At 43.9% G+C, this 18,957-nt stretch overlaps 1 protein-coding gene across 2 annotated transcripts in view; it reads right to left on the bottom strand.

The window, feature by feature from the left end:
- TGFBR3 (transforming growth factor beta receptor 3) overlaps window positions 1–18,957 on the bottom strand; it is a 192,337-nt gene that overhangs the window by 42,949 nt on the left and 130,431 nt on the right. For both annotated transcript variants that reach the window (XM_043875720.1, XM_043875719.1), the window contains exons 5-7: window positions 8,360–8,543; window positions 3,409–3,577; window positions 358–505 (exon numbers count right to left, since the gene is read on the bottom strand). In XM_043875720.1, coding sequence (XP_043731655.1) covers window positions 358–505; window positions 3,409–3,577; window positions 8,360–8,543 — 501 coding nt within the window. The remainder of the gene's footprint in view (window positions 1–357; window positions 506–3,408; window positions 3,578–8,359; window positions 8,544–18,957) is intronic.

Below are 18,957 nucleotides of genomic sequence, written 5' to 3'. Positions count from 1 at the left end.
AGGGGTCACAGAGTACGATACGACTTAGCAACTAAACAACAACAGAAAGAAGACTGGAAAGCACACTAATACATTTCAGGAATTTCACAAATGAGGCTCGTGGGATCCAGAGAGGTGAAGGGACTTGCCCAAGGTCACGGTTCATAAGTAGCAGAGTCTGAACTTGAATCCAGGTCTATACTGACCCCAAAAACCTTTTTTAACTACCACACAGCCTGTCCTTGACAGGAGAAGCCAAGGAGCAGCCTATTTTATAAAGTGAAAAATAACAGAGAAAAACTTCACAAAAATAACACATATAAACACAGCTTAAATTACTGCCATTCATCAAAACAAAGAAATGCTTAACCAACTTACAATAGCTTTCAGGTTTCCCTTAATATCGAAAGATTTGATCACCCAGTTGACAGACTTTTTGCATTTCAAGATCAGGATCAGATTTTTTACCACCTCAGGATCCTTCCGAGAAGGTCTTATGTCAATTATGATATCCACCTGGAAAGCACTGTGAGTGGAAAACAAAGGCAGAGTTAGGACCCAAATGCCAGAAAGTTGCAACTCCCCTCTTCCAAGTCTTCATGTTTCCAGTGTCTGGCCAGTTGATTAAAAAGCTGGAGTAGATCCCAGGCAAATGACATGTGCAAAACAGATTGTTTAGTGCACACATAACAAAATGATTTTACATAACAATAGAAAAATAAGCCTGTGGTTAATTAGCCACTAAACTTTTTCTCTTCACTGGGGGAAAAAAAAGGTGGTTACTTCATGTGGCCACTGTTTTAAACTGGACTTGAACAAACCAGAAGAGTTTACTTTTGAAGCAGAATTGTTGCTTCTTCAGGCTCAACACCTTTGATATGTAACATTCTAATTTGTTATATCCTCAAAATCCTTCAAACCAGGAGTGGGTGGCAATTTGATGAGTGGAGGGTGGCAGGGTGGACGCAAGAGGGAGGCAGTAAAAAAAAGTTAGAAAACTTCAGAATAAAATAAGAGGCAAAAGGCTAGAGCATTTCTTGACTTATATAAGGTTTGCTTAAGCCATTAACATTTGTTACAAAATCATATCTGCATTAACTTCCCCAAACTTCTGGAGATAGCTATTAAAATAAAAAAAACAGATGGTCAACCAAGTGATTATTGGAAAATCAATGAACACAATCCAAACTTCTAAGAATCCAGTACAAAAGAGAATTCTTACCAAATAATAACATCTCTGGCATTCTGGATTTAGAGGAAAGTCTTTATTTCCATCTTGGTTTTACACACATGGAAAGCAAAAAATGAGTGATATATAGTACTCAAATGAAGCCTTAGGCCTAATACCTAAGTATACATACTTCTATTGCTTCTATTCCCATTCCCTTTTAATTTTCCACAATTCTTCACATGGGACAAAATTTCCATTTTCAGTCTTACCAAAACCAATCTGTAGTTTATTCACTTTTGAAATCAAAGTTTGATTAGAATTTTAACTGCAAAATCCTTCTATAATATAAATTAACAGTTTAACTCACTAGTCCCTATGAAATGCAAGTGAGAGTGGGAGAAAGGCCTACTTTCTCCCTTTTCCTTCTTACATAAATTCCCTAATCATTCTTGATAAAGAGAGTTAAATTTCCAGTCCTGGGCAGGATGCTGAGGGTTGCAAGGATGCAGCAAGTATCTAATAGCTCTCTGATGTGTCTCCATAAAGGGCGACTCCTCTGACACTCATACACACACTCACACATACACAGTCACACGCAGCTTCAAACAGTTAGGAGCGCCTAAAGTGCTCTGAGGACACTACAAACAGAGATTTGTTAAAAAATATACATATTGTTAAAATGATAACTATGCTAATAAGGCACACTTTGTAATTTTCTTATCAGGGATAACCTCACTCATAGGTGATAATAATGGAGTAAGGGTGTCTGTTCTATAACTAGTACAGTCCATCTTCTGTGTCTCCAGGTTCCACATTTGCAGATTTAACCAACCACAGGTGGAAAATATTGAGGGAAAAAATTCCAGGAAATTCCAAAAAGTAAAATTTGAATTTGCTCCTTGCAGGCAACTATTTACATAGCATTTATATTGTATTTAATATAAGCACAAGCTGGATGAAGCACAAGCTGGAGTCAAGATTGCTGGGAGAAATGTCAATAACCTCAGATATGTAGATGACACCACCCTTATGGCAGAAAGTGAAGAAGAACTAAAGAGCCTCTTGATGAAGGTGAAAGAGGAGAGTGAAAAAGTTGGCTTAAAACTCAACATTAAAAAAAATAAGATCATGGCATCTGGTCCCATCACTCCATGGCAAATAGATGGGGAAACAATGGAAACAGTGACAGATTTTATTTTCTTGGGCTCCAAAATCACTGCAGATGGTGATTGCAGCCATGAAATTAAAAGACATTTGCTCCTTGGAAGAACAGCTATGACCAACCTAGACAGCATATTAAAAAGCAGAGACACTGTTTTGCCAACAAAGGTCGGTATAGCGCAAGCTGTGATTTTTCCAGTAGTCTTGTATGGATGTGAGAGTTGGACCATAAAGAAGGCTGAGTGCCAAAGAATTGATGCTTTTGAACTGTGGTGTTGGAGAAGACTTTCAAGAGTCCCTTGGACTCCAAGGAGATCAAACCAGTCAATACTAAAGGAAATCAAACCTGATTATTCATTGGAAGGACTGATGCTGAAGCTGAAACTCCAATACTTTGGCCACCTGATATGAAGAGTCGACCCATTAGAAAAGACCTGATACTGGGAAAGATTGAAGGCAGGAGGAGAAGGGGATGACAGAGGATGAGATGGTTGGATGGCATCACTGACTCAATGGACATGAGTTTGAGCACGCTCTGGGAGATGGTGAAGGACAGGGAAGCCTGGTTTGCTTCAGTCCATGGTCACAAAGAGTCAGTCACGACTGAGCAACTGCACAACAACAAATATTGTATTTACAACTAATTAGATAGTATTTACATTATAATAGGTATGATAAGTAATCTAGAGACAATTTAAAGTATACAGGAGAATGCATGTAGGTTATATGCAAATACTATGCCATTTTTATAAAAGATTTGAGCATCTATGGATTTTGGTATCCAAGGGGGATCTGAAGACAGTCTCCTGCCAACACCAATGGATGACTGTACCAAGAAGTTCAGATTATGCTTCAAGAACTCATCTGGGATATATGGAATCTAGAGAGAAATCAGAAAATATAATATGACCCTGGTACCTTTACTGCTTTCTTCAAAGATTCTGTGAATATCATCCAAAGTATGAGTCACTCCCTCCCTCTCACACGAGGGAGGGCTGAGCCTCTCTCTGCCTCAAGTCAGAATCATGTCAAGTCACATCATGTCTTTGTTTTCATCTCTTGGTTCAGAAAATACACACACACTCACACTCACTCACCTGTAGGGGTTAGAGTTGGGGGTGATTAACTCAATGATATGTACTTCCTTATCCTGGGGCTGGCTGGACATCACACACCCTTCTGCAGCTTTGGGCTGAAGGTACTCAGCAAGATAATTGAGGGAGAGAAAATTCTTCCCTATGTTGCACGTGGGAGGGAACACTTGATCTGAAAGTAAAAAAAAAAAAAAAGAAACACACACAATGAGCTATGTGGTAACCAGACTCAAAGGACAGAAGGTAAGGGGGACCCTGGGCAAGTGCAGGACACAGGGACCTCAAGCTTCTGCCCTGAAATGCTTCCTCTGCGGTCATCAGTGGGCTCCTACTGACCAACTCTAGTGGCTCTTCTGGTCTAAATCCTCTCCCTTCCTGTTTTCTCTGATTCTGCTTTGTCCTCACCCATTTCCTCTGACCTGTCTTTCAGTCTCTCACGGGCTCTTCCTCTGCTCATCCTTTAAACATCTGTGGTCCTCAATCTTTAGTGCACATCAGAAGCCACCTGTGTGGACTCCACCCTGGAGAGTCCAACTCAGATCTAGGTGGGACCTAGAAGGCTTTCGTTTTGAAAAGCTCCACAGTTAACCCTGATATAAACCAAGGCTAAGAATATCAGTTCCTTCCTCAACTCTTTTTACTTCATCTTCTTCCTAGATGATCTCAATCACTCCCACAGCTTCAACTTATACCTAGACCATGACTCCTAAGCTGCACGCCTGCACGGTCATCTGCCTACCAAGCACCTCCCACCTAAAAACCCAACAGCTATGTCACTCGGCATACTCAACACTGAATCCAATGACCTATCTATCCTATCCCCAAGGATGCTCCTCTTTGGATATTTGCTATTTCAATTAACAGAAGAACCAGAAACCTAGATACTTCTCTGGCCCACGCTGTAGAATTAATCATTCCTTCACATTTCTTCCTCAGAGTCATTTATACTCTCAAGACTGTTAGGGTGACGGCAGACTTCCACCCTTTCTCCTAATCGTGACCCAGACCCCGAACGTTTACATGGCACTTTACAGTTTACGAGGTGCTTTCACAAACATCATCTCATTGTGAGCACTGAGGACTGCTCATCACCTCCACCAGGGAAAGTGATGCACTTACGAAGAGTCCTGAGATACTCCCCCAAAGCACATGCTGCTTACGCAGCACCATGGCTGATGGGATTTCCATCGAGCGGCTTAAATGTTTAAACAGAACTTGAAACTGCTGGCAGTGTGACAGCTGGGACCAGTGTCAAGGAAGTTCTAGGTGCAGCAAGCTTTTTTCAGAAGGGGTAATTAATCAGAGACCTGGCACTTTAATGAAACAGACTTCTGCCTTTTTCATTTAATGGACAGGATGCCAGGGTTCAAATTCATATGCAAGTCTCACTTAGCAGTGAGGCCTCAGCCCAGGAGTTCCCCAGATTGGGTTGATACTGCCCACCCAACTGCGAAACGCCCCCTGTGCTGAAGTCTACAACACACATCGTGGCATTCTGGCTCCGGGCACCAGGGCACCCCCCACTGTCACCCCTAGAACAGGGGGGGCCAGGGGAGTTCACAGGGCCCCTGCTCAAAGGTTCACTTCAAGAAAGTGTTGGCTGTGCATTCTGTGTTCTTCCCTAAAGACCCCCCTTAAAGAGGCCCAGGCTCTGCTGACTCTGGCTGCCGGAGCAGCACCCCCTCCACATCTGCTAAGGGTTTTGCCAGATGAGCAGAAGAGAAATGCACACCCTGCAGCTGCAGCCCTGCGAGCGCCTCCCCCAGATCACAGGACAGAAAGTGCTATTGGGGTGGCAAGGCTGAAGCTTCATCAAGCGTCAGGGGAGGGAGACATGGGCCAGGGACAGGCCCGGCTGCAACTCAAGAGACAAGGACCTCCTCCTGGGACTCTGGCCTGTATTCCTAGTTCACAGATGAGCCTGGGGTGCATCTGGCACGTGGCATAGGTTTACAGAATTAACAAATACTGGTATGAGATTTGAGACAAGTAACAAAAAGCTCACCCACACTGTGACTCTCCAAAGCCACCAGGAAAGGTTTAATTGTTTAAAAGTTGCTGCTATTAAGGGCTTAAGTCCCAGATGCCATTGTAACTAAGTTGAGTAAGCTGATCACTTTTTGTTATGTGTGCATGCATGTATGTGGTTTTTTTTTTGCCCCCAAATGACCTTCCGCATGCCTGGCATCAAAACTTATACCAACTGCCAAGCAGAGAGGAAACCACAAAGGGGAATCCCCGGGTAGAAACCTGGCAAGTTTGGGGGAGGGGGGGAAGTCACATGCTTATTTGTATTTTAGGAAAGGATTGACAAACCACTGTGAGAGCTAGAATAACATACTCGAAGAACCTGAGAGGTAATGTAAAGACCTCATTTTCCTGCTATGGAAACTGAGGCTCTGGTGGTAGGTAAATCAGAATGTTGCTCGAAGCCTCGCAGATAATAAGCCCAGCTGGGATAAGAACTGAAAGCCCTTAGTTCTTTCACTCTAAGCATATAGGTCAGAGCAGTAGTTCTCAAACTTTACCAAGTAATAGAAGCACCATGGGCTTCCCAGGTAGTACAGTGGTAAAGAATCTACCTGCATTGCTAGAGACACAGGAGACGGAGGTTCAATCCCTGGGTCAGGAAGATCCCCTGGAGGAGGAAATGGCAACACTCTAGTGTTTCTGCTGGGAAAATCCCATGGACAGAGGAGCCTGGCTTCAGTTCATAGGGTTGTAAAGAGTCAGACACAACTGAGTGACTGAGCACTCAGAATCACTCTAGAGTGCCTGCTAAAACACAGATGGCTGGACCCTACCACCAGAGTTTTTAAGTCAGTTGGTCTGGGGTGGGCCCGAGAACCAGCATTTCTAAAAGTTCCCAGGTGATGAGCATGCTGCTAGGATGGGGACCACACCTTGTATAGAACAAGAAGAGGCCCATGGCCTAGGATCCCAAACTCAGCTGGGTAGAGACAGGTCAGGTTCTGGGAAACTGGCAGATGAGGTCTGCTCAGCAGAGTCTAATCCATGGTGATAGACAACAGCGCCTTGTGGTCCATCAACCTAGCCAAGGACCCTCACTTCCCCAACTGCTCCTCTCCATGGTGTGGGCCAGTATTACACCTGACTGATGTCTGGAGTCAAGTTTTAGGATCTCCAAAGGTGTTGACAAGAAGTTAAAGTTCTCACTGGGATTAAAAAAAAAAAAAAAAAAGTTCTCACTGGGCAGGACACAAGGTCCTTAAAGTTCTTCCCTGATCCACTGTGCAGCCTTGGGGAAATCATGGAACCCCTCACTCTTGTTCATTGAAGATCATGCCCTCTTAAGAGAACAGAATAGAGCCCAACCTTCTACATGTTACCATAACACATGTTCTTATTCTAACAAATTCCAGGGAGGTAATCAATACCTATTCAAAATGCACTAGAATCCTGCTTCAAAAAGAGACAGTGGTCAGGGCTTAGAACCTTTATTAAAAGAGACTTTTTGTTTTGTCCCAGTGGGGCTTGACCTCTATGATTAGCGACCTGAATACCATGAGAGTTTAATAACAAACTTCAAGTTTTTGAAACTTGCTCTCCTTTAAACTCCTCCTCCCTCTATTCAACTAAACAAGCCTTTTCATCTAGGTAACCTACTTTTATGTTTGTTGTTAGTTGTTCAGTCGCTAAGCCATGTCTGACTCCTTGTGACTTCATTGACTGCAGCGTGCCAGGCTCCTACCTCCTGGAGTTTGCTCAGATTCATGTCTACTGAGTCAGTGATACTATCTAACCATCTTATCCTCTGCTTCTCTCTTCTCATTTTGCCTTCAATATTTCCCATCATCTCACTGGGCTAAGACTTAAAATGCATCGTCGGGCAATAAGCATTAGACTCAAAGGTCAGAAAACCTGAGTTTGAGTTCTAGTTTTGTCACTTGCTAATAATAATGTGGATTTGAGCAAGTTAGCTTAACCCTCCATTGACCCCTCTGCAAAATGGTCGAAATAATGGTTTCCTCCTAGGATTACTGGCAGGGTTAAATGAGGGTGCATGTAGAAATCCCCTGATAACAGCCTCTGCACACAGCACACACTCAACATCAGTGTCCTGAATCTATCAAACATCCCAGATCCAGAAAACGGCTGGGAATAAGTATTCAGTAACTTACTCATGCTTCCACACAGCCTATGATAGAGGAGACAACTGCTGTAGAATTCAGAAGAAAGCAGATGGACCCAGAGGACCTGAAGCGCCATTTTCACAAAATCACCTGACTGAAACAAGGGCCCATTCACAAGAGTTGTTATTTCTAGTAACTTATTTGGGAGTTCCAAATATACTCAACTAAAAATAATGATAAAGAAGTTATTTGAGAAATAATATACTTTCAAAATTGAGTCACCAGATATTTATATCCCTCTGCAAGGCAAGGAAATTAAAATAGGCCATTTCTTATCAAGGCTAAACAGCTCCTTTCTCCAATAATTTGTCCTTGTAACAAGCATTCATATTAAAAATATATTCAAACACTTTTCCTCTGCTATTGTCCAAAATTTAACTGATGTCTCGAGGCCAACACTGACACTGGCTTTAAATGTTTGCAGAATAACAGGCGGGAGGAAGCTCTAACTGCTGACTCACCATGCTAACTCTCCTGCACTCCATCAGTTAGCCCTTCCTTCCCCACACCTCAGCTTGTCAGCCTCCACGCACTCTGACTTCTGTGCCTGGGTGTCTTCTAAATTCTACACAACAACCTCCTCCTCTCTCAACCAGGCTACTCCCCACTTTACCAGGCCTATCTCCTCAGAAGGAAAAAGGGAAGAGGATGCGGTAGGGAGCGGCCCCCAGCGATCCCTCAGGTCCCTGCCAGCTCCAACAATCTGTAATTCTGATTCCTTGCCCTAGCCACCTGGTCTCCGAAAAGAAAACAACAGACTGTCATAAATCAGTCATTAGTTAAGACCACATAGAATTTACCTTCCCCCACTTTAATATAAATGTTTCTTGCTATCTTGAGTTCAGTGAATGAAGTGACCGCTCCGTATTCCTTTCGGGCCCAATTTAACAGGTGTTCGTTTCCGTGGGGGAAGCTCCTTTCTTCTGTTTCTGCTGACAAGGAGAAGTTTCTTGATGAAAAATGAACCAGAGAACCTTCAGACACCTAGAAGAAACAGAGTTGCATGTTTAATGTGGTGCAGTCACCTGGAGCTAAATCATTATCAGAAAAAGCTCTTGTCAGACAATGAATAAACATCTGTCAGTCTAACTTCCTTTTCTTACACAATGGCAACATCTTTCTTCAGCAGCTCATGCCTACCTTCTTCCAGGTAATGACAAAACTGCAAATAATGCAGGACGTCCCTCTGAATTCTTAAAGAGCTTTGTGATGAGAGATGACAGAATGCATTGTGAGGAATCATAAGACTTCTCAGCGCTATTTTCCAGATATCTAAATTGAAGGCCAACCTTTCAAATAATGTGTTTCAAGTCAAATAGGAAGCCTTGGTGAGTGTTTTCATGGACTTGTAATGGATTAGGAAAAGTGATCCCAAAGGCTTGACCTCGATGTCCACATCTGCCATGGCTGCAGCCTCTGCCGAAAGTCACCACCACGGGAACACAGCAAGAGTCCCGTTGGTTTACTGGCTCCTGAGCACTGAGATAAAATATGACCAGAGCTGGCCAGTCTTCTACCACTTTACACTACTTCCTCGCAGTGAGATGAATGTGTATTACAGTTTATTTTGTAAGACCCCCAAATTCCCATAGATAATGAAGTCAAGAGGCCATTAGACTGATCCTCATAAAATGTCTGGGATGATTTATGCAAGACTCAATATTTGCTTGGATGTATTTAGACTGCTGACCTAGCATATCACGGTATATATAATTAACACAGACAAAGGGGGGAAATTATCATCTAGCTGCTACACTATAATTAAATTCATTTGCTGGTGAAAGTATGCATGTCATCTTTATTGTCCAGCAACTGATTTTATCAGTGTCAAGGTGGAACCTCAAAATGTGAGCAGAAAGGCTCAAAACCTCCCAAGCCACAGAACTATAAACGTTTTGTATTGAATTTCACATTAACAACAGAACTACCATGTGATCCAGCCACTCCACTTCTGGGTATTTATCTGAAGAAAATGAAAACACTAACTTGAAAAGATATATGAACCCTGCAGCATTATTTACAATAGCCAAGATATGGAAATGACCTAAATGTTCACCGATGAATGAATAAAGATGTGGTATATATACACGATGGAATATCTTCAGCCATGAAAAAGAATAAAATCTTGCCATTTGCAACAACATTAATGGACCTCAAGGACATTATGCTAAGTGAAATAAGTCAGATGGAGAAAGACAAATGCCAAATGATCTCATTTATATTTGGAATCTAAAAACAAAACAAAAATCCAGATTCACAGATATTAAGAACAGACTGGTGGTTGCCAGAGGTGGGAGACAGGGGATGAGTGAGATGGGTGAAGGGGGTCAAAAGGTAGAAACTTTGGGATTTCCCTGGTGGTTCAGTGGTTAAGAGTCTGTCTTGCAGTGCAGGGGACACGAATTCCATCCCTGATTGGGGAACTAAGATCCTACAGGCTGTGGAGAAACTAAGCCCAAGCGCCATAACTAGAGAGCCCATGTGCTGCAACGAAAGATCCCCATTGCCACAACTAAGGTCCAATGCAGCCAAATAAATAAATAAAATAATTTAAAAATACATATGTACATAAAAGGTACAAACTTCATGTTATTAAAAAAATACATTATGGGGATCTAATGTACAGCATAGTGACTATGGTTAGTAATATTTATTGCATATTTGAAAGTTGCTAAAGACCATAGATATTAAAAGTTCTCACTATAAGATAAAAACTTCTCTACATATGGTGACAGATGTTAACTAGACTTATTGTGATGATCATTTTACAATATATACAAATATTGAAGATTATGTTGAACACCTACAACTAGTATAATGTTATATGTCAATTATACTTCAATAAAAAATGTTTTCATGTTAACTATCATTAACAAAAAGCAAGCAGTTTCTGAAGTGGTTACAGCCAGGTTAAAAGCAAGTTGAGGGCAGGGATTATGCTTATGGCTCTACCCTTGCCAGCAGTGTTTTCAACCTCAACACACATACAAAATAGTTGTTGTGGTGGTGTTTAGTCATTCAGTCGTGTCTGGCTGAACATGACTTTGCCACCCCATGGACTATATAGCCTTCCAAAGTCCTCTGTCCATGGGATTTCCCAAGCAAGAATACTGGAGTGGGTTGCCATGTCTTCCTCCAGGGTATCTTCCTGACCCAGGGATAGAACCCTTGTCTCCTGATTGGCAGGCAGATTCTTTACCACTGAGCCACCTGGGAAGCCCCATATAAAATAGTTCTTACCCTTAAATACTGTGCTAGGCATTAATATTTTCTCTTCAACTATATATACTTATACTTTTTAAATGCTAGCAAAGAAGTACTTCACCCCATTGACTCCATCACCGACTCATGCTGTGGTCTCCCTCTTGGCTGAAAACCAGAAGCATCTGAGGAGTTTCTAAATATCCTGAGACCCAGGCCACACTCCCCAATCAACTAGAATTTGGGAATGGGAGCCAGGCATCAGCATTCTTTAAAGCTTCCTGGACAATTTCAATGTTCAACCACAGCTGAGAAGCCTGGCCTTAAAGGGTACTGAGTGTTCCACAGTTTGAAAAGCCCATTATGGGCACCTCACAGCTTTCTCTACACCAGTGGTTCTTACCAGGGGTTATCCTGCCCACCAGGGAACATGCGGCAACGTCTGAAAGCAGTTTTGATTGTCACAAACAGGAGGGAAGAGCTACTGGCATCTAGTGAATAGAGGCCAGGGACGCTGCTAAACATCCTAAAATGCACAGGATGGCCCCCATGACAAAGAATTATCCTAAATGTCAACAGCACCACAACTGAGAAATCCTGGCCTATGTATGCTTTGGACTGACCGAATGTTACTGCTACTCGAAGAGCTACTGGATTCTCAAATCGGATCACCAAATTGACAGCTCTTTCTATCCTAAAAATTGGGCCACTATGTACTTTACAAAGAATAATAAAAACTTTCTGGTTTGTATTGGCTCGGGAAACCCAGAACTAATCATTAAGAAGCTGGGTGTAAACTATGGCCACCGATAACAGTGACCACTTATTACACCTACTATGTATCAGGCACTATAGAGCGCTACCAAATGTGGCAATGACATTTGTTACACGTCCCAATGCCAGTTATAAACAAAACCAGTGGGGGAGCATTTAGCGCTGACCTTGTTTTGACATCGCCTGCATAAGAAAAAGCTCCTGAGCCATCTACCTGCTAACAATAACCATGCCAACCTATTCATAAATCCTCTGAAGCTTAGCTACTCATCAACACTGAACTTCAGACAACACTTATCTGATTTTCTGACTTAAGCACTGTAGTAAAATCATCTTTTCACTGAAAAGCTCTTGTACTAAAAAGTCACTTTTATCAAGCCTGTCACCGCAAAAACCCACAACAGTGCAGAGGCCTTTGTCCCACTGCCAGCACAGTTCTGAATGTTTAGGCAAGCCTCCCTGGATGTTCCGTTCTTTCCTTTTTTCTCATTCATGTTACAACCATAAAATAAAACACTAGGGCTTTAAATATATTATGCAGAGAGTACATTTCTTCAGAGTAGAAGGTGGGATAGATCACCCTGGTGCATTCCAGAGGCAAGAATGTGAGCAGTGTAAATAAGAGAAGAAATGGGGAGCAACCTGGGAATGTGTCCTGAAGTCATTAAAAGTGATGCCATCGTGGAGCTGACTCCTCAAGAAGGGGGAGCGCCCTTCACTCACCATCTGCCCCACTCGTCTGGCTTCTCCAGGGCCAGCAGCAGCACAGATCACACACTCAGGGCTGAGGAATTTGGAAAAGGAGTCAACTGCCACTCCTCAGGCAAATTCCAACGAGAAGAAAGCAAAGCTGCCAGGGGCAGTGAAGCGTCCCTGACTGCAGGTCAGTGGAAATTTTCTGCCGCAGCAAGGGGTTAGTCAGCGCTCCTCCTGACCACCCATTCTCTGACTTGACACACACAAAGGCCTCCCCTCACACACAAAGGCCTCCCCTGAGCCCCACCAAGTTTTACAAGGTATGGTTATTTCCACCTGATCTTCAGGATGACCTCTGAAGCAGGCTACTCTGATTTCCATGGAGAGAACCTCAGAGAAGCTAAAGGCCTACCCAAGGTCAGCACCCAGGCCGGATCAGAACAGGCCACTTCTGACTCCTGGTCACAGCTGGCCCTGCCTGCACCCTTCCAGAAAGGAGACTTCACTGGCTCTCAAAGCAGGAGATGTCCCTTCTTACTTTTACTTGCCTGTAAGATTTGCCTTCCACCCACTTGTCTGAGCTGGGCTTTCCAGACCAAAGAATCCCTTCCTCTTTCTTCCATGAGACAAACCTTCAAATGTTTGTAGATATCACTCAACCCCGACCACCGCTTCACCTCTTGAGGGCAACAGTCCCATCTCCCTGGACTCCTTCCCAGACACCACAGTCGTCATATCTTCATCAGCATAATCTCTGGAATGCGGTGCCTGGGACGAGGCCCAGGGTTTGGGGTGTGGTCTGACGAGAGTACTGTGAAGGCTAGCTTCAGGTGTCAATGTGATTGGGCTACAGGGTACCAGTTATTTGGTCAAACATTACCATGGGCATTTCTGTGAGGGGGTTTTTGGATGAGATTAACATTTAATTTCATTTATTTTTGGCTGTGCTGGGTCTTCATTGCGGCACGTGGACTTTAGCTGCAGCAATCAGGGGCTACCATTTGTTGTGGTGCACAGGCTTCGTGTTGTGGCGGCTTCTCTTGTTGCAGAGCACAGGCTCTCCTCGTCGTGGTACTCGGGCTCAGCAGCTGCAGCTCACAGGGCAGGCTCGGAATTTGTGGCACATAGAATCTTTCCAATCCAGGGATTGAATCCATGTCCCCTGCACTGGTAGGAGAATTCCCAACCACCTGACTACCAGGGAAGTCCAGAATTAACGTTTAGATCAGTAGACCAACTAAAACAAATTGCCCTTCCCAATGGGTGTGGGCCTCACCCAATCAGTCGAAGGCCTAAATAGAGCAAAAGGCTGACCCTTCCCCTGAGTAAGAGAGAATTCTCCAGCTGACAGCCTTTGAATTGGGACATCAGCTCTTCCTGGGCCTACAGCAGTCTGCTGTCCTTCAGCATCAAACTGAGATGCTGAGTCTGCAGAATTTGCAGCCTTCATAATCATGTGAGCCAATTCTTTACAAAATATCTTTCTATGGACACTGCATGAGGCCCAAGATCACATCAGTTTTTGTATCAGCCGAACCCTACTATAATCTCATATCCATTCGTTTATGCTTTAAACAAACATCCAACAAATATTTATTGAGAGCCAAGCATTGTTCAAAGTGCTGGGAATGTAGTGGAGAAGGCAACAGACAAAATTCCCTGCTTTGTGAAGCTTACAGTCTAACAAGGAAGTCAGAGGAACAAAATAAACAATTAAAATACATGTTAACAACTGTGAAGGAATGATATAAACTGAGAGAAGAGAAGAGGGGCACTCTACTTTTACGTGTAAAATCTGACTGAGAAAGTCACTGGGCAGGTCAAGAACTGAAGGAGATGATAGAGGCAGACATGTGGACACCAGAGGAAGAGTGCTGGGGAGGAGACAGCAGCAAGTGTATAGGTCTGGCACAGAAAAGAGACAGCAAGGAGGCCGGAGTAGCTGGAACACAGAGGTGAGGCGGAGATGAGCAGGAGGTCACAGAGGAGACCAGTAGGTCCAATAGGACCTTACAGGCCATTGGAAGGGACTGTGGTGTTTAGTCTGGGTGAGATGGGCCGTCACTGAGGATTCATGAAAACATCCAACAAACCACTCTGGCTGCTATGGCCAGTCTAGACTGAAGAGAGAGAAGGAGCAGGAGACTAGGAGTAGACTTCTGGAATGATCCAGGGGAGAAAGAATGGCAGCTCACACCAGGGAGGTGGAGATAGGGATAACAGTACCTAAAGTCTCAGGTCTGATTTTACAGCTCAAGGCTCTTCTCCTTCCCCTGCATTGGTGTATCTTTAATATAAATCAAAGTCTTTAGACTCATTTCAATTCTGTAGAGACCATATAAAAATCAATTCTGTTGGTTGTCAAAAATCCCTAAACTTCATGTGTGTGCCATCTCCACACTCCTCTAAATCCCTGAGATGCTGAACCAGACAAGGCTGAGGTCTGTTGACTTGCAGGCACACTCCCACGCTGACCTGAGCACATGAAACAGAACTTGCGGGAGCCCAGGCTGTTTACCAGGACTTCCCCAGTGGTGCAGTGGTAAAGAATCCACTTACAATGCAGAAGCTGAAGGAGATGTGTGTTTGATCCCTGGGTTGGGAAGATCCCCTGGAGGATGGCATGGCAACCCACTCCGGTATTCTTGCCTGGAGAATCCCATGGACACGAGAGCCTGGTAGGCTACAGTCCATAGGGTTGCAAAGAGTCAAGACACCACTGAAGTGACTTAGCGTGCATGCAGGCTGTTCACCAACTACAACGTGATCTCATGGAATAGTCCTCATCTCGTCTGCAAGGGTGTTATCCTAGGACCCATCAAGAGCTCTCCTGAAATAAAGACATGACAGGCCAGTACCACTCCTCTATCAGTCAGCACTCCAGTCCCTGCATGATCTCCCTAGAGTGGAGTCTTTGCTAGAGTCTGGCTTGGGCTAAAGTTTGTGGAAGAAAAGAGATGTAAAGGGAATAGCAAAAAAAAAAAGAGAGAGGGAAAATAGTATGTTTCTAACATGAGGAGGGGTTACAATCACTGTTACAAGGATAATTACTACATGACTGAATATGGAATTGTTTTTAAAAATGCTAAGAGCAAGGGTTTTACATTTGGATAAAACGGCAGAAACTTTTCAAGGCAATTCATTCCACCCTCCACCTTATTTGCAGGTCCTTGCCCTGCTACCCACCCCACTGCTGGTTCTTACATCTCAACCAACCTCACATCTCAACCATTACAGTAACCTCCTGCTGTGTAAGCTGCCAATCCTATCTCGCTCCACTCCTCATCCACACCATCACCAAGGAGATCTTTCTAAAAAGCAAAACATATGATGATGGAGGACAGCATCTAAGCATCTTAACTGGCACACGATCAGAGAGGGCTTCTGCTCACCCCCCTTCCCAAAACTCCCCCAAGCACCTGCCCTATGAAATCACTCACAGTGGCGCAACACATCATTCTACTTAAGATCTCCTGGGTCTTTTTACATTCTGCTCCCCACCTGGCTTGCTCATCCCCTACCCCGGGCTCACCTTGTAACTGCTCCTTGTCCTCCACAGGTATCACCTTCTCTGTAAAACCTCTCAGACTCCCTTCTTTCCTGGAGATGGAGCTGCCGTGTGCACACCATGAGCCCAGCCCATCTCTCACATGAACTGCTACCATTTACCAGCAAACCTGCTGCCATCCCACCTGACAAGCACCATGAGGGCCAAGAAAGCACGTAGCTCGTTCTGAATCATCTCCTGGGCCTGGCAAGGTACTTGGCACAAAGTAGAGACTCAGTAACCACTTGCTGAATGAAAGCTCAATGGTGTTACTTACAGGAAAGGCTAAGCCATAATATCTTTATTCTTACAAACCTTGCTTCCCTCACTGCCCAGGAAATGATCTCTTGCCAGGCTTTAAAACTAGTATTTGATTTTTCACCTACTAACTCCTCTAAAAACCAATTATTAAATCATTTAGTAGTTCCGTGCCTTCCTGAAGAAACCACTGAACTTTTCTCCTGCTTACTAATTAAAACCCAGTCCTCTGACATTCCAACATGACAAACGTCTTCCTGTGGGAACAAACAGAGCCCCAAGCTCTGAGAATCCTGAATCTTAGCAAGTGTCCATTGAAGGGACAAATATGAAGCATCGGACTGTCCAACAGGCCCCAGGCTTTGAAATGCACAGAACCACCCCCTCTCCTGACTGCTCTTCCCTACTGAAACCACGCGCACCATTTGTGTTTTAAATTCTGATTATGCTACCAGGCTTTTTTTTTTTTAAAGAACATTACTCTCTCTGCCAGTGCTGGGAGTTTTATTACAAGAACTTACGGCTAGGCAACAAGAGCCAAGTTTGTTATTTTTTCTGGATCCGATTCAACAACCTTGTCCAAAGAGCAAGAAAAAAAGCAAAAGAGGCAACCAGCCCTTTTGTTTCCACACCTGTGTTTAAGCTTTAACTCTTAAAGTCCTAAGCAGACCCACTGAAGCCTCAAGATGGATCTCTCCAGGCCCAGTGAAGGGAAGCAATGCTGGTTAATGGGTGTAGACGCTATTTTCCTGGAACTGGGGCTCCTCATCTTAGCACTTATCTCAGCACATCAGCTGACTCAGAGGCCTGGCGGTTGCCTCACAGTCTCTCTCTGGCCTCCCCCAAGCTGGTGTGGTCTCTTCAGTGTGGAGGGAGACAGAATTGTTGCTGAAGATAACGCCATCTTTTAAGTCCTCACCTACTCCTACCTGCCTTCTCCCACCTCATGCATGCTCCCAGATGAAAATGCAGGCTGCGCTTAACTGCCTGGGTGGCAGTTGAGTTTTCTCTGAAGTCTCCCCCTTCAAGTCTACTCACATTACCTTCTCAATCCAACCACCCCGCAGCCCCGACTCTAGCACTCAAACCTGAGCTACATATTCTTATTTCTAGAGTATAATATAGTCAGCTTCTAAACTATCATGTAATTTACCTATATATTATGCCTATAGCCCATCTCCTCCCACTAGTATGTAAGCTCCTTCAGAGGCTGGGATTTTAGACTGCTTTACTTATGGGCATATCCAAAGCACAGTGCTGGATATAAAAAAGACACTCAACAACTATTTGATGAATACATGAATCCTGAGGTCCCATTAACTGGCAGCAGCTGCCTGAAGCTCTGTGCTGGAAAGTATTCTGAGATCATATTTAGGAGCAGGGGAGAGAGGGGAAAGAGTGCCATCGTCAATTCTGAGTCTGCCAGAGGGTCAGGGTAGGCCCTCCTTGCTCTATGGCTGTTCAGTACAGTAGCCACTAGCCATTGAGAGCCTGAGATGTATGTAATTGATCAGTGTCATAAATGTAAAATACACACCAGATTTTGAAGATATAGTAAAACCAGTGATAAGAAGATGTCTCAGAATTCCCTGGTGGTACAGTGGATAAGAATCTGCCTGCCACGGGTTCCATTCCTGGTCAGGGAAGATTACACATGCCGAGGAGCAGCTAAGCCTGTAAGCCACAACTACTGACCCCAACTGTCGCAACTATTGAAGCCTGCGTGCCCTAGAGCCTGTACTCTGCAACTAGAGAAGTCACCACAATGAGAAGCTCACGCTCCACAATGAAGAGGCGCCCTGGCTCGCCACAACTAGAGGAAACCGCAGCAATGAAGACCCAACGCAACACAGTCTAATTAATTAATTTTTTAAAAAAGGAAGAAGACATCCACCTCTTTCAGAAGTGTGATCCTCAAACCAACGTATCACCGCAGAAGTACGTTAACATGCAGATTCTGGGGTGGGGTGGGAATGTAGGGTCCAGGAGACTGCTTTATAATCATCTGCCTGCCACCCCATGATGGCCAGGCATACTTGAGGATCACTGCTCTAGGCCACAGATAAAAACATTATGTAATCTTTGTAAAGCATGAATAGGATTGCTTGGAGAACAAGCAAGAATTTTCTCCTGCACACTAGTTTTTAAAAAGCCAAGAGGGATAGAGTAAAGCAAGTCATTTTGGGAGTCATCTTCTTATCTATCAAAAAAGATAGAAATGTGCCCTGTGAAATGAGGAGCTATAGCTCCCCAATGATAAAGAAATGCCTGCTGAAATGTCAGAGGAAAATCTGTTTCAAGAATCAATCAATCAATCAACCTTTCTCTGTGTGTCTCTCTCTCACACACACACACACACACACACAGGCCCAATAGCTGGGCTGTGGTCCATTTGAAGCTTGAGTTATCACTTGGGCGAGTGCCTGCTATGCTATTCAGGTTACAGCTCCATGAAGCTGCTCTAACGCACACACCCAACTTCATACATTTACATGACTTTGGCGTTGCTGAAAGTTCAGCACTTGCACAATCAGGGTCAGCTCCTCTCCCTCTTCTGACCTGCCTTACACCCAGTCTTTACTACTCCTATTCCTTTTTCCTGACACTTGCACCAACACAGCTCTTTCTGGAGTTGCCTGCTTAAGAGAACAGAAGAAGTAAAATAAGGAAAACAAATAAAGCAAAGAAAAATACACAGTCATTTCAGAAACACCTGCCATGCCAAGAATTTGCTAGTTCAATTCTAGGAGGGAGAAAAAGACTTATGGTAAAGTAGGAGAGGCATTTCTCTAGAGTTTAGGCTTTTGCATAAGTAAGATCTACGCAGATCTGATCTGCCCTAGAACTCATAACAGTGCCACACAGAAAGGCACTGAGGAGATGATGCTTTGATGTATTTCATGCACCAAGTCCAGCAAAAAC

This window comes from Cervus elaphus, chromosome 20 (genome assembly GCF_910594005.1).
Source record: "Cervus elaphus chromosome 20, mCerEla1.1, whole genome shotgun sequence".
Classification (NCBI taxonomy): Eukaryota; Metazoa; Chordata; class Mammalia; order Artiodactyla; family Cervidae; genus Cervus; species Cervus elaphus.
The sequence above is the reverse complement of the archived record's forward strand: the minus strand, read 5'-3'. Positions and strand labels throughout refer to the sequence as shown.